Source organism: Biomphalaria glabrata, chromosome 17 (genome assembly GCF_947242115.1).
Source record: "Biomphalaria glabrata chromosome 17, xgBioGlab47.1, whole genome shotgun sequence".
NCBI lineage: Eukaryota > Metazoa > Mollusca > Gastropoda > Planorbidae > Biomphalaria > Biomphalaria glabrata.
The window spans coordinates 23,825,095-23,850,885 of NC_074727.1; the positions used below are offsets into that span (position 1 = coordinate 23,825,095).

General features: G+C 38.1%; 1 protein-coding gene across 3 annotated transcripts in view; it reads right to left on the reverse strand.

Moving 5' to 3' along the window:
* The window catches only part of LOC106070005 (titin homolog), a 187,517-nt gene that overhangs the window by 91,689 nt on the left and 70,037 nt on the right, over nt 1-25,791 (reverse strand). For all 3 annotated transcript variants that reach the window (XM_056016501.1, XM_056016503.1, XM_056016502.1), the window contains exon 11: nt 23,794-24,507. In XM_056016501.1, the coding sequence (XP_055872476.1) occupies nt 23,794-24,507 (714 nt within the window). The remainder of the gene's footprint in view (nt 1-23,793; nt 24,508-25,791) is intronic.

The window sequence follows — 25,791 nt, forward strand, 5'->3', positions numbered from 1 at the left end:
ATGAGCGACGCGCTTGTGAAATCAGCCACCGTGTCCGGCGCGTTCTGGTTTACGCTCGTCTTTGAAGGGCAATAACTCTGGCGCACGTGCCGACACAAGTGTTTTTCTCCGAGAGTAATGGCCCCTGATTTAAAAAAGGGAAAAAAAAAAAGAAAGGTCTCTGTGCCATTTGTTTCAACTTAAAGATTTAAAACAAGTGTGCTTTTTTTTTTAAACCTTTTTCCTTTTCAAATACTTACGAAAGTTTCTTTTGATGTCCAAATGTCTAGGAGATTACATGCTAGGGACAAGGGTACGATATTCAAAAAGTTCTCTGTCTCACTCTGTCTGTCTCACTCTGTCTGTCTCACTCTGTCTGTCTGGTAAAAAGTGTGTTCATGTTATTTCTCTCACACCCAATCTTAGATCAAGCAGAAATTTTACACAATTATTTCTTTTACATGATTACACAAGAATCTTTTTTTTTTTAAATTAACCGACTAGTTACTGAACTATTGGTAATTAATTATTTTGTTTGGTATCTTGAACAAGGGAAACTATTGAGAAAGCTAAACAAAAACAACTGGTAAAAAATATTTATATCGCACATATTTATAGGTCAAGGTCAATGGTACATACAATTACATAACTATTTTCACTTAATGTAAGCTTTTTACAAATTATAGGGACAGGTACGAATGGGTGACCATCATATGTAACGACATTTGTGGGCTGAATATTTTGGTAGTACTAGGGCATATTTTGACACCCACTAAGACACTGATTAAAATAAGAAATAAAAAAAAAATGGTCATGTTGCTGAAAACGGTCTTCAAAGATTATTGGAAACTTAAACCGAGAAGTAACAAAGACTGACACAAACAAGTCAAAATTGATTGAAATTTTCTTTTACAGAAGCCAAAACTAAACTCTCCCTAAAATGTATGCCAAATCACACAGCTAGTATAACAATAGATTAAAACAAAACAAATGAGTCCACAAACTACAAGGCAGCAGCCTAAAAGGAGAAAAGAACTCTGCAATGTTTCGTCATTGACCTATGTCATAGGAACTAATTAGAAAAGAATATCCGTACAAGAAGGCTGGGCTGAATCGGACACACAGTACGAATTTCGCCAACTAGCAGAGCAAAAAAAAAAAAAAAATTAAAGCTCTTTAAGTGGACCGCACTTGAGAACTGAGAGATCGGCAAGCATGAACTAGCTGTAAACATGGGCCCAGACAAGGCCCAGGAAAGGCGGCTACGAGAATCTGTTGATTGTGGCCATTATTTAGCAGAAATGACGGACTGTACGTAATATATAGAGAACACTTTGAAAAGCGTTTTGAAATCACATTTACAATTATCGCTAGCAACGTTAAGAACAGGAACAGGAAAAGGAGGGACAGACAAAAAAGGAGGGACAGACAAAAGAAAGAGGGACAGACAAAAGAAAGAGGGACAGACAAAAGTAAGAGGGACAGACAAAAGAAAGAGGGACAGACAAAAGTAAGGGGGACAGACAAAAGAAAGAGGGATAGACAAAAATGGAGGGACAGACAATAGAAACCAGTGGGAAGAGAACACCAAGGAATGGACAAGTCTATCAAATAAAAGAGGTTAGAATCCTCGTCAAAAGAGAGAGAGAAAGAGAGAAATGGAAAAAGATGATCAACAGATCATGTGTGGTGCCCCAACAATCCAAAAGAAATATTTCCCTTGTATTTGATGTTTTCTTGTACAAGCCAATAGACTAGCACGTGCAACAGACTGTCTTTTGGCCTGACTCCAAAAATTAATGAATCTTAAAGAAATTTCCAGGTGATAATTAAAATAGTTTTGTCGGCATTTTCAAAGGATGCATCCCATAATGCTTCTAAATTTATATTTTAATAGCATGATGACAATGTATTTAATACGCCTCTTTCTTCACGTAAAAATAAAGATAATTAAAATAGTTCCGTCGGCATTTTCAAAGGAAGCATCCCATAATGCTTCTAAATTTATATTTTTATAGCATCATGACAATGTATTTAATATGCGTTCTTACTTCACATGAAAATGCTTATTTCTGGGCAAGCGGTAGATAAGTGTCAAACCAGGAGCAGTCGCTCCATTCACGACAGAAAGTTGATGTGCGTTCATTCACAGATCCGTTTAGTTGTGCTCCCTTATTCTTATTCTATTCACTAGGATTCGTGGCAAGATAATCGAGATTTCGTTTATACTGGTAAAACGTGTACATTATATTTTATTTCTTTAGCTCAGTTGATTGCCTTGATGAGTCCTCTGACATATCGACCATGCGCTTAGAAAATAGCTATGAATTATTTCCCCTTGTCCATTTTGGTTAGATAAGAGTTGAGCCCCTTGAACGGGCACTCTCCAAATTTCAATCGTATTCCATTGTTCATGGCCGACGGTTGTATGTAAACAATAACGCCTTGGTCGTTGACAGCTATCAATGTTGTGTTATGACCATTCCCCTTGTATTCATTTGATCTTGTTGACCTGCATTGTTGTGAGTGTCATTAAACCTTATGTGATTCTCTGATTGACGGCTATGCCCTGAGGAGAACACAATGCCCTTTGGTGTAACGAGAATTTTCAGCTCGGCGTTTTTATTTCAGCCTGATTGTGGCGTGAGACACCTACTGGTTCCTGGGTATCCATAACTCCTGTAATTCCTGTTATCCTGTTACTGGATCTGAATTCCTGTTTTTCCCTGCACAAGGATTCCTGTGTTTGATCCTTACACATTCTTGCGACTTAGCTCACCCTTATCTCTGTGGCTGGAGGAAGAAACCTCCAACATCTCAAGTCAGCTCACAGTCCCCCGCAGCCTGCCTCTTCATCGTTGATTTTGCTCCGCCACCGCTGCGGCCCACAAACTTCGAGGAAGAACAACAGCGACCGGGTCATTCTAATCTCAACTGAAGTTTTCAGCTGCGACTGGCACCTCCCAACGCTGATACTCACTCTATTGGACCTTCAGTGCGTCGGCGCCGCAGGCGCCATTATCCATTTGGTGGTTAGAAATAGAAATTACCCGGCCTGGACATGGGGCTCTTCACCCCTGTCCTGTCTGAGGGCTCTCAACGGTAGACGGTCATATCGGTTTACTGGGCCAGACCGGGCCGTGCCGTGTACACAGCGCTCCGTCCCCGTTCCTGGGCCCCACTCGCTACAAGTGACCGAGAACAGAGCTAACTGCGGGGAGCTTGTCTCATATTCCTATACTGTAACCGCCACTGTTCCGTGCAGGGACCGCCACTCCAGCTACGGGTCACTGATGACGGCTCCCTTCTGGAACGGCGTGGCGGATTTTTTGGACAGGTGTGCGGGCTACTTGTTCCATCCCTACCCCGAGTGAAAAAAACAACAACAAAAGCTGACCCAGTGGGTCCCGCAAGAGCCTGGTTCGCTACTCGTACTTCGCCTAACTAGCTCCACCACTAGACGTTTCCACCGGAGGGCCACGCTGAGGCGACGGGTAGCTGGAATTCCTCCGGCGCTACTGGACCAGAACGGTGAACAGTACCAAAAAAGAACGAGAGATAAGTATCAGAGAGAACATCTAGGGGCAGGAACATTAGAGCTAAGAGTTATGAACAGTAGGGTACACATATTTGTACCATCAGCAGTCAATATGATGATTGGATTATTTCATTTCGTAGATAGATTACTTTAGGATTGATCACTATTCTCACTACCATTGTTATACCTACCATTATATCTTCTATTACTTTTATCTTCTATTACTTTAAATATTTTCACCTTTAAAACAAAAGTAATCCTCTCCTTCATTGTATGCTGCCTGTATGTGTTCTATTTCGAAATCTATAATGAGCGCTGGTCTATAATGTTGTTAGAAACACCTAGGCTTAACTTCACCAAAACTTATTTTAATAATTAACCGATTATAATCACATACACCCCCACCCCCCCTCAGAGGCGCATGACAAAGGGGGCTTTTCCCAATCAATGACACATTGACAAACAGAGACACTTACATTGAAAAACAGATACACTTACATTGACAAAGAGACAATTACATCGACACATACAGAGACACATTGTCACACTGATACACTTACATCGACACATTGATACACAGAAACAATTACATTGACACACATAGACACACAGAGACCCTTACATTGACACACATAGACACATTGACACACAGAGACACATTGACACACAGAGACACTTACATTGACACACAGAGACACATTGACACTCAGAGATACTTAAATTGACACACAGAGACATTTACATTGACACTCAGATACACTTACATTGACACACAGAGACACTTACATCGACATCGACTTCGACATCGACACACAGAGACACTTCCATTGACACACAGAGACACACTGACACACAGAGATGCTTCTACTAAGACACAGAGACAAGATACGTATGTGAAAAAAAGGGGACGAACTACGTGAGGGCGGTCAGAGGGCGGTGATGTAAGTCAGGAGAGAGTAACATTTGATTAACGTGAGAGTGAACGCTAAAGAGGTCATGATAAAAGTGTAATCATTAATCCTCAAATAGTATCCCCAAGCTCTGTTTTCAAACAGTTGTCCCACTTATACGAGGTCCTAGACTTCACCACAATACATATATAATGAAGTAACTGATACATATATAATGAAGTAACTGATATATATATAATGAAGTAACTGATACATATATAATGAAGTAACTGATACATATATAATGAAGTAACTGATACATATATAATGAAGTAACTGATATATATATAATGAAGTAACTGATACATATATAATGAAGTAACTGATATATATATATAATGAAGTAACTGATACATATATAATGAAGTAACTGATACATATATAATGAAGTAACGGATACATATATAATGAAGTAACTGATACATATATAATGAAGTAACTGATACATATATAATGAAGTCACTGATACATATATAATGAAGTAACTGATACATATATAATGAAGTCACTGATACATATATAATGAAGTAACTGATACATATATAATGAAGTCACTGATACATATATAATGAAGTCACTGATATATATGTTTATTTATTTATTGTAGACGTTGGGAAGATGAACTCAAAGTACTTACTTATCTACAGGACGTCTTGGTAGGGTGTAAGTATATCTACCTGGCGCCCTGCTCCAAACCCCCCCCCCTTGTCTAGTAAGTCTCAACACCTTCTTGGCCAATCACAGATGCAATACTGCTAACAGTGGCAGAGCAACAGAAGCCTAGGCAGTAGCTAAAAGGAGAGACAGAGAGGAGAGAAGAGAGAAGGTGAAATCGAGAAGACAGAATGGGAGAAAGAGTATGAGAAAAGAAGAGAGAGAAAGAGAGAAAGTGACAAAAAGTAAAAATGAAGTAAAAACAATTGTAACGACCAAGAGAAAAAGAGAACGTAAAGACTTAGAGAGTGAAAGATTGAGCGAAAAGAGGCAAAAAGAGAGATGTAAGTGTGGAAAGAAAATGAGAGAGAGAGAGAGAAGGGGGTGAAAAAAGAGAAAACAAAAAAGAAAGAAAGAAAGAGTAAGAGTGAAAAAAATGGGTTTGCAAAAAAAAGAGATAAAGAGCAAATGAGAGAAACAGAGATTAAGAGACAAAATGAAAGAGAGAGAGAGAAAGAGAGAGGGGGGAGGAGAAGATGAAAAAGAGATTGAGAGACAAACTGAAAGAGAGAAAGAAAGAGAGATTGAGAGACTAAATGAAAGAGAGAGAGAGAAAGAGAGAGAGAGGGAGAAAATGAAAGAGAGAGAGATTGAGAGACAAAATGAAAGAGAGAGAGAGATTGAGAGACAAAATGAAAGAGAGAGAGAGATTGAGAGACAAAATGAAAGAGAGAGAGATTGAGAGACAAAATGAAAGAGAGAAAGATTGAGAGACAAAATGAAAGAGAGAGAGAGAAAGAGAGAGAGAGGGACAAAATGAAAGAGAGAGAGAGAAAGAGAGAGAGAGGGAGAAAATGAAAGCGAGAGAGATTGAGAGACAAAATGAAAGAGAGAGAGATTGAGAGACAAAATGAAAGAGAGAGAGAAAGAGAGAGAGAGGGAGAAAATGAAAGAGAGAGAGATTGAGAGACAAAATGAAAGAGAGAGAGAGAAAGAGAGAGAGAGGGAAAAAATGAAAGAGAGAGAGATTGAGAGACAAAATGAAAGAGAGAGAGAGATTGAGAGACAAAATGAAAGAGAGAGAGAGGGAGAAAATGAAAGAGAGAGAGATTGAGAGACAAAATGAAAGAGAGAAAGAGAGAGAGGGAGAAAATGAAAGAGAGAGAGATTGAGAGACAAAATGAAAGAGAGAGAGAGAAAGAGAGAGAGGGATAAAATGATAGAGAGAGAGAGAAAGAGAGAGAGAGAGGGAGAAAATGAAAGAAAGAGGGATTGAGAGACAAAATGAAAGAGAGAGAGATTGAGAGACAAAATGAAAGAGAGAGAGAGAAAGAGAGAGAGGGAGAAAATGAAAGAGAGAGAGAGAAAGAGAGAGAGAGAGGGAGAAAATGAAAGAAAGAGAGATTGAGAGACAAAATGAAAGAGAGAGAGATTGAGAGACAAAATGAAAGAAAGAGAGATTGAGAGACAAAATGAAAGAGAGAGAGATTGAGAGACAAAATGAAAGAGAGAGAAAGAGAGAGAGGGAGAAAATGAAAGAGAGAGAGAGAAAGAGAGAGAAAGAGGGAGAAAATGAAAGAAAGAGGGATTGAGAGACAAAATGAAAGAGAGAGAGATTGAGAGACAAAATGAAAGAGAGAGAGAGAAAGAGAGAGAGGGAGAAAATGAAAGAGAGAGAGAGAAAGAGAGAGAGAGAGGGAGAAAATGAAAGAAAGAGAGATTGAGAGACAAAATGAAAGAGAGAGAGATTGAGAGACAAAATGAAAGAAAGAGAGATTGAGAGACAAAATGAAAGAGAGAGAGATTGAGAGACAAAATGAAAGAGAGAGAGATTGAGAGACAAAATGAAAGAGAGAGAGAGATTGAGAGACAAAATGAAAGAGAGAAAGTGAGAAAGAAAGACAACGAAAGAAAAAAAGAGAGAAAGATATAGAGAGGCATAGAGCAAGAGAGATAAAAAAGAAAGGTACTTTTCTCTGTAAGAAGAGTATCAAATAATTCTAGTGCGAGAGAGTCCGGGGAAAGATTCAAAGAAAGAGGCGGATACACTTACACCATGAATACACATGACAACTATGCACTCACTCAGACAAACTAAACACGTGCCTCCCCCTCCCCCATCTCCCTTAGCCAATACAATAACACCGTGCCCTCCCCGGCGTGCATACATAAACATGACGTTACTCCCATGAGTTTACACGTGTATACACGTAATGACGTGAGTTTCCAAATACCAACATAAATATAGAGGCCTACACAAAGGCCTTAGCTGACACACACACTCATACGAACGTGAGCACACATGCACGCGCGAACACTCTCACCTGTATTTCAAGAGAATGTCTAGGTACTCTCATGCTCACGTATGCATCCTTTTATCGAGGTCAAGGCCGAGCACTCTTTTTTTTTTGTATATCTACTTGTTAAATGTCGAGGTCCTTGGTTTGTAAGCAGAGCTATTTAGATCTAGATCTTTGTGCATTGGCTTATCTGCTTTGGAACATGGCAACATAAAGTCGTGTGTCTTGCTGTTATTTATGAATGATACTTTAAGTCAACTCCAAAAAAACTATTTAAAAAAAAATTCGAACACTACATGGAAGAGTCCAGTAGAGCTCTAATTGATATGTGGCTCATGGATCGGCCTTCAATACTCGTCAAGATTTGGTCAGTGAGTCCGAACGAGAAACATATGCTAGAACAAATGTGTACAAATACTCCTTCTTCCCTAGTGCTATTAGAGCATGGAATGGGTTGGCTGAGCTAGCCTGGAAAACCAGTGACTTGGCAGAATTGATGTTATAATGCTTTATGCTTAGTGACAATCTGACGCATATAAAGCTAAATAAATGATTGAGGCTGGCGAGCATTGACACAATGATAAAGAGCAGACGAATAATGAATAAAAACTGGCTTTAAACTGCCCCGATGTGTCCTTGGCTTTCACCATATCTAAATCTGCTATTGAAAATCAAAATGGGCCGGATGTAGAATGTTTGGAAGACGCTTTACATATATGTGGCTGAAGTATTTCCTAATAAATATCAAAACCGTGGTCAAAATTGGCAATGTCATTTTCAGTACTTCCCTTAAAATAAATTATTGAAATAGAATTTGTTTCTGTATAGGTCTGATTGTAGCCACTTGGGGAAAATTGAATAATTAAAAAGCCTAACATTTGTAATATTGTCAAACTGCATGATAAACAATTAAAATGTTATTTTACTTAAGTTTGCCTTCTTATGTTTCTTTATTAGTATTTGTTCATGATGGGGTCTCTTCTGGAATTTTTATATAGAAAATAAACAAAAGGAGGTCAAGGGTAAAAAAAAAAGTTCAAGACCACTGGGTCACATTAACTGTCGTCTGCAGACTTATTTACTGCCCCCTAGCGGTAGCTTCAGACACTTGCATGAGTATGAGATAAATTAAAGTGAATTTGAACATCATTCTCGTAAGATGTATGCATAAAGTAAAGGAGCAAAATATTTATCTAAATAAAAAATATATTTAAAGATATATATACTAAGGTGTTCATTTCAAGACAGAAATTAATGTTTTGCTTGGCACAACAAATAATGATCTAAAATTTAAATTTGATTTAAGAATGTGTGTGGGAGAAGTGACGACAGTGTGAGTTGAAATGAGCATTAAAAAAAAAGGATTAAGGTCACCTCCCTATTTGTTTTATATATATTAAAAGTCGCACGAGTTGTCTTATCTTTTAAACATAAACATATTTTTTGCAGCGTAGATAAACTGTTAGATTTAAAACAGGACTTATAAGGAAATTACATTTTTCTTACACAAAGCTTATATTGAGTGAAATTGCATCATTTTTTAGAATCTATAGTATAAATGATTTTTAAAAGATCTTGACTAACATTTATGAATTTGTGCCATTGGAAATCTTTTTTTCCTTTCTTTTTATCGCAACTTTCATGTATTATTTCTGTGGACCAAGTGGGGTGGTGTTGGGGTAAAATGTATCCGGAAGAAGGTTTGCGCAATCTTTTTTCAAAAATAATTTTAAAAAAAAATGCTCAGTCTGAATAAGAAGTCAAAGTCTCGAGCCAACATGATAAATGGCAGACTTGCTAGCAGCTGAGCTAGTGGAGTATTTGTAGACAAAAAAGAAAGCACCGTAAACTAGTGTTAGTTGAAACATTTAGCGAACCTCTCAATTCTCTGAAGAAGGCTTATCTCCCCTAAGCTTAGTATATTTTCTACTCAAACCTAAATTAATTTGTCACGAATAATTGATTAACTGATTATATATTTAATTGGTTAAGTTTTTGATTGATTCATGTTTTGTTTCATTTTGATCCCAGAATGAAAAGTGGAACCAGGGGTCCTGGGTTCGAAACTCGGTGAAGACTGGGATTTTCAATCTTAGGATTTTTAGGGGGCCCCCGATTCAACCCATTTCTAATGGGTACCTGGCTTTAGTTGGGCAAAGTAAAGGCGGTTGGTCGTTGTGCTGGACACATGATATCCTGCTTCATAGAAACAAATGACCTTAACATCATCTGCTCAACAGATCGCAAGGTCTCAAAGGGAAACTACTATAAAAAGAAGCGTCCACCAGGGTACATACGTTTCAAGATTTATGTTATATTTTTTATTTTTTACTTTCAAATTAAACTATTTTATTTCTTGAAGATGCAGGGGCGTAGCTAGGGAATTTGTCATCATTAGGGGATTCGGGGCGCTTAACCTCTTTGGGGGGGGGGGGGTTCCTGCATTTTGCGTAATATTTAATAATCAATATGATAAACACTAATTTGGCGCCCCCCTCGTTTACGAGACGAGGAGATTTTTAAATTCTTCTCCTCCTCCCCCCACCCTATCTACGCCCCTGTGAAAATGAATTCGGTTATTTCTTCACTTTAACATTAATCTACCATCTACGGCATATAATAAGATATTGTGTCATCAGATCTATCATCTAATAGCTAGAAGTATTCACCAACCAATTCCATAGTATCTCTTTATCTCTTTCGTATATATCCCAGTGACGCAGTCTTTTTCACTTACCAAGAAACAAAGCACGAGAGAGGTTTATATTGATAAATGTATCTCTTTCGCTTTGCTCGCCTGAAAAGCTTCTGTTAAAATCAAACTTGATCTTATCTGATAAGAAGTAGAGATGAATATAAAAGGGATTTCATTACAAACAGCTGAACCAGATACAGGACTGACATTTAGATGTCAGGTTAGAAGGTAAACTAAAGCGATCGTTTTATGTTGAATGAAATTGATAGTCCTCCGGGTAGCTATGTTTTCTTAGGTAACATCTTTAATAGTTTGAGTTTCAACATCTTTACCTGGTTTGCTGACCTGAACATGAAATGTAAAAATAAATTATCCTCAATCTTCCATGCTGTTAGTAGGCCAACATACTCATGTAAAATCGATTTGTAGTGTTTATATATATATAGATGGGTCTGGCACCCTAACACCCTTGGAGATCCATTATACAAGTATATATGACTTGCCAGTGGCGTAGCTAGAGTATATGATTCCTGGTGCGGTACCTCATCTTGATGCCCCCCCCCCCCAAAAAAAAAAAAAAAAAAAAAAACGAACTAATTAATAACATTGCAAAATAATATGTATTCATAAATCAAATATAGTTAATTCAAAAAAAAATCACTTTTACAAAAACATACTACAAATGAATTTTACGCGCTTTCTTCCTGGCAAAAGTATCAATAATTTTATCGAAATCCATTTTTTTTCCACCAGCTCTTGTTCAATGGACAAAATGGCCAAATTAGTGAGTCGTAAATTTGTCATCGTTGATCGCAAATAATTCTTGATCAGTTTAAGTTTGCAAAAACCTCTCTCGCATGTAGGAACGCTTACCGCAATAGTCAAAAATATGCGAATCATCATGACGATATTCGGGACTGAATCATCTAGCTGATATTTATTAATAAAATTCAAGAGCTCAACAGGTTTTGGAAATTCGAAGGCTTCTGATGAAACTGTGACAAACCATTAAGCCTCTTTCGCTCCAGCAGAAATTAGTTTTTATCAATGTCGCTAGGAGTACTATCGAGGATTTATTGAGGATATATCGAGGATTTAATAGCTAGGACGATATTCGGGACTGAATCATCTAGCTGATATTTATTTATAAAATTCAAGAGCTCAACAGGTCTTTGTTTTGGAAATTCGGAGGCTTCTGATGAAACTGTGAAAAAAAGGTGAAGCCTCTTTCGCTCCAGCAGAAATTCGTTTTTATCAATGTCGCTAGGAGTACTATCGAGATTGATTTCGACCTGAGGATTTAATAGCTGAGAAGGCGACAAAAATTCATCTATCTGCTACATCATGAAGTTGCTCGAATCGGGTGATTATTTCTTGAACAATCCTGTCCAAGGTAGAATAAATTTCCCTTCGTAGCTCTTCTTTGTGTGTAAGTACAGAGTAGTCACTTTTCTCACCAGGCATCTTTTTCTTATGGCCAATACGTTTTTGAGGTTCTGTACTGATTCTCAGATCTGAGCACACGCTTTCGGCAAAGGTAATGCTGGCTTCAGCGATGTCCTCTCGATTACTGCTTAGAAATGTCTCTAATGTTTTTAATTTGAGTGAGCAGTCTCGAATAGACAATCCTTGTTTTTGAAGGTAGAATTGCGCATCATTAATTTCAGTTAATACAGGAGCCCAAAATCCAAGATAGGTGAGAAAATTAAAAGACTGAACAGCAACCAAAAATCCACCTGCTTCAGATCTAGTCGATGAATTTTCATCTCTGCTAGTTAATATCTCCAGAGTTTGAGCAGGCAATGAATAGTGACTTCTAGAATACGATATTGGACACCGTAGTTTTGACCTTTCATGACCGCAGCATTATCATAGCCTTGACCCCTGCAGTCCATTATGTCTAAGCCATCCGAACGCAGTTTCTCTAGAATAATCTTAGCGATTCCAGCAGCATGCTAGTCCTTTGTGTCGATGAAGTAAACAAAAGACTCACGAACCTGCACCCCGTGATTATCCATGACAACGTACCGTAAAATTTGGGAAGTTTGATCCAGCTTTAAGATGTCAGGTGTACTGTCAAAAATAATAGAGAAATATTTGGCTTGTTTTACTTGCTGTATGATTTGTTTTTTAGCGTGATCCCCCAATTTTGTAATAAATTCATTTTGTATTTGTGGAGACGTATGTATTCGGTCTGGAACAAAGGTTAGTTCGAAGCACATGCTCCCTCAAGAGTGGATCGTAATTTGATAGTAAATTTACTAACTCTCCAGTTTTTCGTCTCTTGTATAATCAAATCTTGGGCCTTTTTGTCCATATTGTTTCCTACTCTCAGGCGAACTTCAAGTTCCGTCCAAGCAAGCGATGACTGAATGTGAGCTCTGCTGGTCTCATGTTTTTCTATTTTCGGGGATAACCTCCACCACTCATTGAATCCATCTTTGGATTTAAATGAAGATGAAATCTTAACAAACGTGGCCCCTTTACATTTAAGGAGGGAGAAGGCGGTACTTACGGGGAGGTATCCCTAGAGAAAATTGAGTTTTAGGTCTAGGATATCGATTTTTAACTAATAACATAATTAAGTAGATCAATCATTTTTCTTTACATTACAATCATTTTTATTGCTTAAATCTGTGTCTAAAACATGTTTTTTTAATGTTTTTGTAAGGGCTATGAGACAAAATCTTAATAAAATTTATACTTTAAACTCATTTTTCTCAAAATGTTAGTTTTTGCACATGTCATTGTGCTTTACTAGGAATTTCTCCTAAACTACTTGATAGATTTTGATGAAATTTGAAACACTTCTTAAGGACATCATTAACTTTACTCGTACAATGATTTTTTTTCAATATTTTATTTACTTTTTTTTTTAAAGTATTTTTAATTAATATTTATCCTGTTTTTTTAGGTCTAAAAAATACTAAAAATTCAAAAATTTGTAAAAAATTTAACATACTTAAATCTTTAATTCTGACGTTGTACCAATTTAGAGGATCCTTTTTTCTTATCTTTTAATTCAATTTCATGTATTTCTGATCAATAGTTTTTACAAAATTCAGAGTTTTAATTTGTATACAATAAACAATATGGCCGCCGTTACCATGGCAACCATCATTAAAAAAAAAACAACTTTTTTTTAGCATTATTTATTTTAGAATATCATTATATGTTACCATAACAAATTTCAAAGGCCTAGCTTCAGAAATAACAAAAATAAGATTTTCAGGGATACCTCCCCTTACGGCCTACGAGCGCTACAAAAGGGGCGACTCTAAGCTACCCACCACAATCTTAGTGCAACAGTGGAGAGAGAGGAACCGCATAAAAAAGTGATCGTTCCTCCACATTTGACTAAATCATCTGGGCTCTCCACTGATAGAATTCCTATTAGAAGAATTAATACTTGCTCCCTACAAATAAACATGTCCCTTATAGGATAAGAGGCGATTAACACCTGCCATACTCCAAAACTTGGCATCAGCTACACTAAAGTCCTTCCCATCAGATGTCATTTTCTGCTACACCAATGGGTCGGTAATGAGGGACCCCGATAGATCTGGGTATGGGGCCTTTATAGACTACACAGACTGGACAGAACCAGAGATGCCGATTTCTCCGTCTGAGCTTAGAGTTTTGAGGCGCCAGCCAGACTAGTCAGTCTTGAGCACTGTTCATCATTTTGTTTACGTTACAGTATTACAATTAATTCGTTTAAAAAAAATCGTAGAAAACAAAGGTTAGCTTATTTAAAAATATTGACATTACAATAGAATTATTTCCAAAATTAAACTATAAAGAATAATAAAGAAATGAATAAACTAAGACAATTGTTTAGAGCTAGAGTTTAGAAATATATTTGTAAACTCAATATCTAGATTAAACCAATGGACTAAACAATGAAGTAAAAAAAGGTTGGCCTATCTTCTTCTTCTTCTATATATTATAGAGCATTGATCAGTGTAGTAACAATAAATGTAGTAAATTAGATTCAAACTGTTCTATAGCTTACATTGTATGGAAGAAATAGTCAAGGAGATGAAACAAAATAGCGACATGACTAGTTTATAAATTGTTACTTCATGTTTAAAATACAGTCGTTTATGTTTGTTTGTGTCCATACAATTAGTCGTTTTTAGTGTGAAAGCTCAGGGAAATAGGAAAAAATATACACTGGGGGAATTTTGGTGCCCCTCTCCACTTGGTGCCCTGTGCGGCCCGCACCACCCGCACATTGGTAGCTACGCCACTGTGACTTGCTTTAAACATAGTGCTCACTAATGTGTTATACTTCAATGTATGTGTTATGCAGTGTATGAGTGTGCTTATGATATAACCATAAGGAAAGGAGAGGATGGTTTTGGTTGTCTAGGCTAAAGAGTTTGTGATGAAACCACGAAGTGGTCTATCGTAATTTCAGTGACATAAAAATACTGGTGTAGAAGCTGAAGAGGAGAATGTCGGTGCGTAGGTTATGGTATTCTAGCACCAATGTTTATTAGGTGCACAATTTCTGAACGCACTTTCTTTGTTGCCTTGCTTTTAAGCTTATGGAGGTTTTTTTTTTTTGTTGTTATGCTGGTGTAACGTTTCTTTCGTCTGTGTACTCCTGTTTAGGGTGAGTATCTAAGGCAGTACTGCATGTCCCAGTTGTTTCGCTGCCATAGTATATTAGACTAAACCTTTCAATTTGTCTTTTCTTACGTCTCTACCGGGAGTTAGTTCTGGGATTATCAAGTCTACACCAGAGACTAGAGTCGGCAGTGGGCCAGTGTTATGCGTATTAAGGTGTTGCGTTGTGAGATAGCAAGGTGCAGAATGAAGGTTTAATTAATATATCCACAATATTATATTGTTTTAAACTCAATGATATTACTCCATCAGTTTGTCATTATAACTTACATTCATATCATTAAACAATTACATTGTTAACAGCGAGTCAATTATTTATTGTAAGCACGAACGTGCCTGTTGAATGTCAAGGGCCCGGTCAAACGAGCTAAGGCGGATAACACAACCCGGACAGAGAAGAACCAGAGACGTAGAGTCGTTTATTTGTAGTCAGATTTTGTTTTAATTATCATTTCATTTGTGTTACTGCTATATCTCTTCTCAAGTAAATCTATGTACCTTTATAAATAACATTTACATTCAAATTTGTTGAAAACTGTTTAAATTTTATTTCATCAAGAATTTAAACGCCTCCATTGGCTTAGTCAAAGCATGCACCATAAAGTAGTAACAAACCAACACCCGAGCAACAAATGAAACCATTTTTTGTTTTGGGGGGGGGGGAGAACGGGCTTATGTACTCACCTATAAATACAATGATATTTAATTACAAGCTCGGTAGGGTGTCTATTTGTTGGGAATGGCTACATATAATTGTATAATCGCTTTAGCAAGGTTACAGCCATAGCGAATATTACTACAAATGTTTCACGGATAACTGATTAAATGACGAACTGGCTCAACGAACATGTCTAACCGAGTGACTAGTAAATATCAGCTACTATTACAGAGTTAGATCTTTTCATGATTTTTACAAAGCTGATATCAAGTCACTCCGTCTGTCTGTCTGGTAAAAACCTTGTGCACGTTATTTCTACCACTTCTTATTCTCTGATCAAATTGGACATTACTTCAGTCGATCATTGTGGGGGATGCAAACACATGAATTAATATAAAAATAATAACCGATAAGTTAATAAATTAGTAGCAGTTAATTAATTTAATTTTGTATTATATAACAAATGGATGTTAACCTTGCAGTATTGTGATATATGACAGTAATTGTACTGTTCTTTTCAGTATATAAGCTCTTTATTGTTGTTCTGGATTAGGTGCAAGTAGGACTCTCTCGTGAAGGTTTACTTTGGAATGAACGTTGTTGTAGAATAGAATTAGAGCAAGAGTTAATGACCTTGTCATTAGGCAGTCTATGTACTTCAGGCTGAAATACATTTCCATCATGCACTTTTCACTAAAGTACTAAAGTACTTTTCCCTGATGTACTTTTTCGTCGTGCTGCTTTCCTGGCGTGAGCGCTAATGTAATTATATTCTGCTCACGGCAGTAATCATTGGATCTTAATCATCTGCAGGACTCGTTCTTTTGTGCCGACTCAATCAATTATTTTATTACCAAGGGTCACGGGGTCACCATGAGACTCACATATGAACTGTATACAACAACAGCAACAAGGTCCCACGTTTGATGGGTGGGACCTGTAGTCGTATGCCTTCCCAAACGACTTCTGTATGGAGAGCCAAGTGCGGGAAATTGCTCTCAGGGGGGTCAACACAAGCGTTACAAAGACATCCTTTAGAGTTCTCAAGGAGTGTGATATTGACCTTAACGGCTGGGAAATACAAGCTCTCGATCGCTCCTCATGGAGTGAAGTCGTGAGTGTCGAGGCAAGGAGAGTGGCCAGCATGAAAGAACGTAGTGCCAACAACAAAAGCTGAAAGAAGAAGCAGGCCCTAACTGCATCAGACCCAAGAAGAAGCAGGCCCTAACTGCATCAGACCCAAGAAGAAGCAGGCCCTAACTGCATCAGACCCAAGAAGAAGCAGGCCCTATCTGCATAAGACCCAAGAAGAAGCAGGCCCTATCTGCATCAGACCCAAGAAGAAGCAGGTCCTATCTGCATCAGACCCAAGAAGAAGCAGGTCCTATCTGCATCAGACCCAAGAAGAAGCAGGCCCTATCTGCATCAGACCCAAGAAGAAGCAGGTCCTATCTTCATCAGACCCAAGAAGAAGCAGGCCCTATCTGCATCAGACCCAAGAAGAAGCAGGCCCTATCTGCATCAGACCCAAGAAGAAGCAGGTCCTATCTGCATCAGACCCAAGAAGAAGCAGGTCCTATCTGCATCAGACCCAAGAAGAAGCAGGCCCTATCTGCATCAGACCCAAGAAGAAGCAGGCCCTATCTGCATCAGACCCAAGAAGAAGCAGGTCCTATCTGCATCAGACCCAAGAAGAAGCAGGCCCTATCTGCATCTGACCCAACTTTCCCATGTGTGTGGCCGGCTTTTCAAAGCGAGACTTTTGGACTTTTCCTCCTAAGCAATTTTCGAGTTCATAGGAAATGAAAAACGTGATCATGTTGGACGTCGAAGGAGGAGCTATAGACAGCTATAGACAGCTATAGACAGTTACAGGCCTTTAGATCTAGACTTACGAGATGCGCAAAATGTTTCTGAACATTAAATAATTAAACGCCTACATGCGGAAATATTGTCTCGTCCTCCGGCCAAATTTAATTTTTTTTTTTTTACTTTGAAAAATAATAAAGGTGAAAGTAGAGTTTTCTAAGTGTGGCCAATTCTTTTTTCCCAACGATATACAGCTACTGTCAAATTCTAGGAAAATCGTTAGAGCCTATTTTGAGATTCGTGTCCAGATGTTTTTAGTCCATCCAGTTTCCACGAAGATACAAGTTGAATAGAGGTATTGTAAAAAGACAATATCTTCTCTGTGAAGCTGATGACGTTATGTAAGAGCACTTACTTTGGTTTTAACTAATAAAAGATAAACAAAAATTATATTTTCCCCCGCCCCAATTCCCCCCCCCCCACACACACACACACCACCACCACCAACCGCCCAAAAAAAAAATCATAGCTACGCCAATGTATAACTAAACTTTGAGTATATAAAATTCTAGTTTGGTGATATAGATCCAACTTGATATGATAGACAGTAGCCTAGACCAGGGGTGGGCAAATTACGACCCGCGGGCCACATGCGGCCCGCCGAAGTATTTTATGCGGCCCGCCGACACCTATAGAAGTCAGGTGTGCCCACGGTATTTACATATAAAAATGCAAATATTAAAAATAATATCTATATAAATTATTGAAACTGTCTCATTATAGAAGTTTCAAGTAAAAGAAGATTATGCTTATTGGCTATACATCAATACTCTCGATTCAAGACACAATGTCTGAGTGTTGGGTAGGCTTGGAACAAGATGGCAAGTGTAACAACTGATGGAGCTCGATTTTTGACTGAGAAAAATATTTTTTAAATATAAAATATCCCAACCATAAATTCTAAACAGGAAAGTTTGCACAAAGATGCATAAAATGTTATCATTATATCAGTAAAGAACATGATAGAAATTAAACTTCTTAGAGCTAGGGATGTTAACCACGGGTAGTTCCGATTTATGAACAAAATTATCCAATGTAAAGCTAGCTTATCATATGCAAGGCAAATGAGAAGAATATTAAATATCAAGGAAGAAATTGTTATATTACTTGAAGGACATTGACTGTGACTTTGATACCAATATTTCTAATGAAGAGTGAAAGACAGATTTCATGTCTTTTATAATTGGTATTGCAATTGGTTGTTTATATATGAAATATAAATGCATGTTAAATCTTTTCAAACAAGGCCTTCCTATTTCTACAGGCAAGAAAAAATATAATAGTTTTTGCCATTTTCCTTTGCTGAAAGGTGAAACTATTTTTCGTGAAATAATTAAAAGTACAACATTTATTAAGATTCCTTAATTGTGCAATTTATAAAAGTAAATTTTAAGACGTCAAGAACCAGTTTTCAATATTATCAGCTCACCATTTTTCGCAGAAGCTGATTCAGCTCCAGAGGACATAACTCCAAGCAAAGAGAAGTTCCAGTCAGTACTACCACGAGAGTCTTATGGGTGCCAGAAGCTGTATTTTCAAAATTAAAAAAAAAACCTTTGCTGCTGTTCACACTATTTGGGTACACATACATCTGCTCTTGATTTAGTATGCACCATTGAAGGACATGGTCAGCATTCTCTGTTGATGCTCCATAAGGGCAGGTTTCCCTCGTCGCGACATTTAACTTCCGGAACATATATTATTGTCTCACTCAGTGAGCAAACATTTTTGTGTGAAAACTAAACAAGTATAATCAATGGTCAATGTTGACTGACTAATTTAACAGCAGTCACAGGGGTAACAACTAGTAAGATAGTTTCACAGTTCCGGAACATTATGCACGAGTGTAAAAAGTAAAATACTGCACATTAAGTAAAAATGGATATTTGTGGGGATATTGTGATATAAAAAGAGAAACAGCAATTTAAAAAAATCGTAAAATTTGTTTCCAAAATTGCTAACTCTTGTAATTTTTCAACGCGGAGTGTGAAAAAAAAGAAAGAAACGTGAATATAATATAGTGTAAATATGACTTAAAAGACATTCTACACAGTTAGCTAGCGTATCTTTCTAAGATATATACATATATGCGGCCCACCATTCCAAAACGTTTCTTTAATGCGGCCCTCGATATAAAAAGGTTACCCACCCCTGATCTAGACTGATTACTACTTAAGAAGATGGCTCATGAACGCCTATTTGTTTAACTCTTTAGAGAATGTAATCGGAAATATAGACCTCCAGGCCAAATTAAATTGTATAAACATTATATTTTGAACAATTATAACTGTCAAACCAGCTCGTAATTATATTCCCAAAGATAGACATAAACTGTCAAACCAGCTCGTAATTATATTCCCAAAGATAGACATAAACTGTCAAACCAGCTCGTAATTATATTCCCAAAGATAGACATAAACTGTCAAACCAGCTCGTAATTATATTCCCAAAGATAGACATAAACTGTCAAACCAGCTCGTAATTATATTCCCAAAGATAGACATAAACTGTCAAACCAGCTCGTAATTATATTCCCAAAGATAGACATAAACTGTCAAACCAGCTCGTAATTATATTCCCAAAGATAGACATAAACTGTCAAACCAGCTCGTAATTTTATTCCCAAAGATAGACATAAACTGTCAAACCAGATCGTAATTATATTCCCAAAGATAGACATAAACTGTCAAACCAGCTCGTAATTATATTCCCAAAGATAGACATAAACTGTCAAACCAGCTCGTAATTATATTCCCAAAGATAGACATAAACTGTCAAACCAGCTCGTAATTATATTCCCAAAGATAGACATAAACTGTCAAACCAGCTCGTAATTTTATTCCCAAAGATAGACATAAACTGTCAAACTAGATCGTAATTATATTCCCAAAGATAGACATAAACTGTCAAACCAGCTCGTAATTATATTCCCAAAGATAGACATAAACTGTCAAACCAGATCGTAATTATATTCCCAAAGATAGACATAAACTGTCAAATTTCTATTTCTATTTTCGAGCTCCGAGGTTTCGAGTTTTTTTGTTTTTTTTTTTTTTCTTTTTGGAGTTTGCAAGCTATAAAGAGGAACTACATGACTCTGTGATGATTTACCTTGTGCTTTTTTTTTTTTTGGGGGGGGGGAGGGGGAGGGGGAGGTTTAGTTCCTAATGGTTAATCAGACCTAACGGCTTATGCCCCAAGATAACACGTCACTAGGCAGGGGCGACTCTTAACTTCCCCCCTTCCCTCCAACACTTACACTAACATAGTATCCACCCTACCTCCCATTTCTTCTATCTGCCCATAACACCGCCTCTGTGTTGACTCCTCTACCTTTGATACAGTTAGCTTTAAGACGGACATATTGTGTTTGTATATTAAGAAATTAGCAAATGTATATATATATATATATAATTTTGTTGCTTTTGAATTTAAGGTTGAAGGGGGGGGGAGGGTGTGGAAGAGTTGGAGCGCTGCCTAGCACGTGATCTGACGTAAGCGAAATTAAAACGAGTCCACAGAGTGCAGAAGTTAGTAGCAAGATGCAACTAGCAAGCTACTAGTAGTGTTTTTGTTTTGTTTTGTTTTGTATTTATTTTGTTTGAAGTAATATCAGCCCTCGTGCGCTTCCTCCGTGAAAGAATATGTGTTGCCACGGTAACCGAAGATAACTCTTTTTTTTTTTTTAAGCTGTGAATGTTTTTGAGGTGATAAAGAAACTAGAGCACTCTCGCACAGACGCAAATTCAAGCAGAAAGAGAGAGAGAGAGACACACACACACAGAGACACATAGAGAGTGAGAGACAGAGAGAGAGAGACAGACAGAGAGAGAGACAGAGAGAGAGAGAGACAGAGAGAGAGAGAGACAGGAGAGAGAGAGAGACAGAGAGAGAGAGACAGAGAGAGACAGAGAGAGAGACAGAGAGAGAGAGAGAGAGCCTGTTAAAGATGTAGATGGCTAGATGGTATGTAAAACGGTCTAATCATCTGGTGTTGAGAGTTGTGCCGCTTGAGACGTGAAGTTAGAAAGAGTGGAGTTCAAGACATAACTTCACAATAACATCCACGACTAAGGAGATTTTTTTTTTTGACCAAAACAAAAAAAAAAGATAAGAAAGATAAAGGCGAATATTTTAAAGGATTAAATGTGACAAACGGACGTTCAAACAGCACAAATACAATAACGCTTTTTTCCTCTTATTGGGAAGGGGGGGGGCTCTAAAAACATGGCATAAGCCTTAAATGATAGAGCGATGTAAAGTATAGTTATGAATTTTACGAGTGAGGTTAGCAACAATTATTATTATTATTATATTATTATATATATATTATTATTATTATGTTAGAAATGAACAAGTAGTCATTCTCTGGCACTGCCAGGGTCGAGTTTCGCTAAAGAGAAACAAAATTCATCGTAGTCCCTTTAACAGTTTCCACTGAGGAATTTTCTGGTGATGTGGCAGGTCTGCAGCAGTACCGCCCTCTGACAGGCAACGAAGATGTTCCTAGGAATGTTAAGGGCCTTGAAGGTGTCTGTGAGGTCAGTTGTTATTATCCCCTCGGTTGATATAACAATGGGGTATATTGTTATTTTGGACAATTTCCATAGACGCTTAATCTCCAAGCTTATTATTATTATTATTATTATTATTATTAGTAGTAGTAGTAGTAGTGGTAGTAGTAGTAGTAGTAGTATTGTACATTGACTGCTGCTTTAGCAAAAGTGTAGATACCAACATATTCAGTGTTTTAAATTTTCCGCGACTAACGAAAGTCTTGAAGCCGAAACGCTCCAATTGTTTAAGTCTACCAATAGTCAAACTCTTCTAAATGGTCGGAATAAATTGCCCCGCCTGCCTCTAAGGACACACGTGGTAAAGGTCTTAATCGACCACTGGCAGACAACGGTTATGTCTACGCTGTATGTGTCAAAATATGTAGGTCACAGTTGGGATTTGAAATAATTTCTTCATTATTGAGTGATATAGTTGTAAGTGCTGAGTTCTTCCCCTTCGCTAAGCTTTTTTTAAAAGGATTTTTATCTTTTGTCTGTTATTAAGCTTCTTTGAGAACAAAAGGTCTTTAAGGCATAAGCAATCAAAACGTCTTGATTTGTCATTACCGTTACTGCCAATTACTGCTGGGTTATTGCTGAGTTTAGGTTTGTTGAAATGTGTCCAGATATCACTAGCTCTTTTGCGTTTCTACACACAAGTAAAGCATCTACATTGACGTTGTAAAGACGTGTATCTATTATTCATTAAAATTACCTCCCATTGTCGTTTAGAAAGAAATTTGATAGAGTTTTGCTTAAGTTTGGCTTTTAAGAAGCTCCCACGATTCAGATTGAATTACTTGTTTGAAGCTACACCGTGACGTATGTGCATGTCGTATGTTGACGTTGTGACAACTTGTTATATTTTATATTCCAGTATTGAAATGGTGGTCTTTCTCGTGGGCAAATGTTGGTGTAAATAAATTATATTAAATGATTTTAACAGAGAGTGGTAAAAATAGAGTCATGTTATAGAGATGCTCCATCGGGAGCGCTATAAATATCATCTCAAGCGCCATTTTTTCTCACTGCCACAGAGGAAAGAATATGTCAGCAGATAGACTATGAATGAGAAGGTTGATTGACTCAAGAAAAGTCCTTATTAAAAACAGACGCAGGAGACGAATAGAAAAATAAAAAAGACTTCCCGGCGGACAACAGCTTTGTCTGTATCAGCTGTGAAAAAATTATGTAGGTCGTAACTGGGTTTGCATTGGGACGTGAGATTAGGAATCTTCAGAACTGAAACCATTTATTTAATAATTACTATTAAGTCACTCTCACTGAATGAGCTTATTGAGGAAAAGCCCAGGGTTAGCTATCACTTTCATGCTAGTCTTATATACTATTAATGAGGCAGCCAAAGCAGAGCAGGATAAACTGAAGCATAAAACATGAGCCCATAGAAAGGGAACTACTTTCATAATTTGATCATCATCATCATCAAACCCCATTTGAGTATCAATTCAAAAGGCTCAAATACTCTCTTGTAAAAGCCATAGACAGGAACCCTACTGTTTTGCATAAAGCATACATGTCACCATACAGGTCGAGAATTTTGAGTTTCCCAGACCTGTCGAGACGGAGATCAGCAAGTCTGGGACAGTCAAACAGAATATGAGACACGGTTTCCACTTCTTCCCCGCAGCGGGGGCCCCGTAAGTCAAAATTTGACCATAGCTGTGAGAAATATGTGCCAACAGGACAGTGGCCTGTCCTGTACTGTGCTATAATAGCATTCTCAGGCCTGGACAGCCTCCACCACGAGGAAGTGCGGTCAGGGCGCCTCATGCACTCCGAGACTCCACTTTTGTAAATTAAACCCATAATTTGGTAAATGGTTCATTAAGACATAAAAGTCAAACTACAAAAGAAATAAAGGTAAGCTAAGATCACGACATTGAAACAATGCTCCATTTACTATTCAAATTAAAGTCTGACACACAAATAAATACTTACTGATTTCGTCATCCATGTCTAGAACCTTCTCCATTAGCTCCACTCGAGACTCTTCGCCGGAAATAGCCACTTTCGATTTAAATTCCGGATAGTCCAAAAGAATTGACCGTGGTATCGGCTCGTCATCACTGTCTATCCTGCGTCGCGACACGCTGGCCTCTGACTCTTCGTCACTGTCTCTGTCGTAGTCGCTATTGCTGCCCCCTCCCCCTCCTCCACCTCCTTTGGCGCCCTCCGTCTTGGCTCCAGCCTTCTCCATATGGCCCTTGGACTCGGTCCTAACGTTGTGATCAAGTGAGTGCTGTGAGTAGAATTCTTTGGCCCCGGGCTCGGCTTCGAGCGCTCGTAATCCTTCGTCGGCGCCTCTCAGGGGATACTCGCGTGTCGAGGAGACCTCCGTTATGCTGAACGAGGCGTCGATTCTCAGCTCCCCTCCTAAGTCTCCCGGCACCCCTCGCGTGGACGTCGAAGAGGGCGCTGCTGTGCTCACGAGTAACGGTTTCGCGTACTCACGTTTCTCGCTGCTTATTTCCACTGCGTTCCCCTCCACCGGCGACTCCACCGTTATCCCTTTCCTCTCCGCATTCTCAAACTGAATCTTCTGCTGCTGTGCACGTGACTTTGGCTCCTCTTGTCTATTGGCTGGTTCTGAATCGGCGCGTGCCGCCAGGATTCCCGGTCCAAAAAGTGGAATCCCGGGAATGCCAAGTTTACCTGTGGATAGACAGAACGTAAGGAGTGAGTGTAATATATATAAAAAAAAGTCTAAAGATAGATAGACAAATATATAAAAAGAAAGATAAGACTTGTGGATAGGGGTACAGACGGAAAAGAAAACAAGAGGGTGCAATTTTAAGGGGAGTGAAGCGACAGGTAAGGGAGAGAATAAAGTCACAGAAATGATGTCGTGACCTGGCTGAAGCACGTGATTTAGCTTCAAAAACTCCGAAAAGGGGGGAGAGAGGGGGTTCTAGAAGAAGAAAGGATGACAAGCGTAGGCTTCCAGCATTTGTTGCAGAAGCTATCACTGACTATTGGAACATTTGCTGCAGCAGTAGTCACTGACTATTTGCACAATTGCTGCAGCAGTAGTCACTGACTATTCGCACATTTGCTGCAGCAGTAGTCACTGACTATTTGCACATTTGCTGCAGCAGTAGTCACTGACTATTTGCACATTTGCTGCAGCAGTAGTCACTGACTATTCGCACATTTGTTGCAGCAGTAGTCACTGAGTATTGAAACATTTGTTGCAGCAGTAGTCACTGAGTATAGAAACATTTGTTGCAGCAGTAGTCACTGAGTATTGAAACATTTGTTGCAGCAGTAGTCACTGATTATAGAAACATGTGTTGCAGCAGTAGTCACTGAGTATTGAAACATTTGTTGCAGCAGTAGTCACTGAGTATTGAAACATTTGCTGCAGCAGTAGTCACTTATTATTGAAACATTTGCTGCAGCAGTAGTCACTGAGTATTGAAACATTTGCTGCAGCAGTAGTCACTGAGTATTGAAACATTTGTTGCAGCAGTAGTCACTGAGTATTGAAACATTTGTTGCAACAGTAGTCACTGAGTATTGAAACAATTGTTGCAGCAGTAGTCACTGAGTATTGAAACATTTGTTGCAGCAGAAGTCACTTATTATTGAAACATTTGTTGCAGCAGTAGTCACTGAGTATTGAAACATGTGTTACAGCAGTAGTCACTGATTATAGGAACATTTGTTGCAGCAGTAGTCACTGATTATAGAAACATTTGTTGCAGCAGTAGTCACTGATTATAGGAACATTTGTTGCAGCAGTAGTCACTGAGTATTGAAACAATCAATGCAGCAGTAGTCGCTGATTATAGAAACATGTGTTGCAGCAGTAGTCACTGATAATAGGAACATTTGTTGCAGCAGTAGTCACTGATTATAGGAACATTTGTTGCGGCAGTAGTCACTGAGTATTGAAACATTTGTTGCAGCAGTAGTCACTGAGTATTGAAACATTTG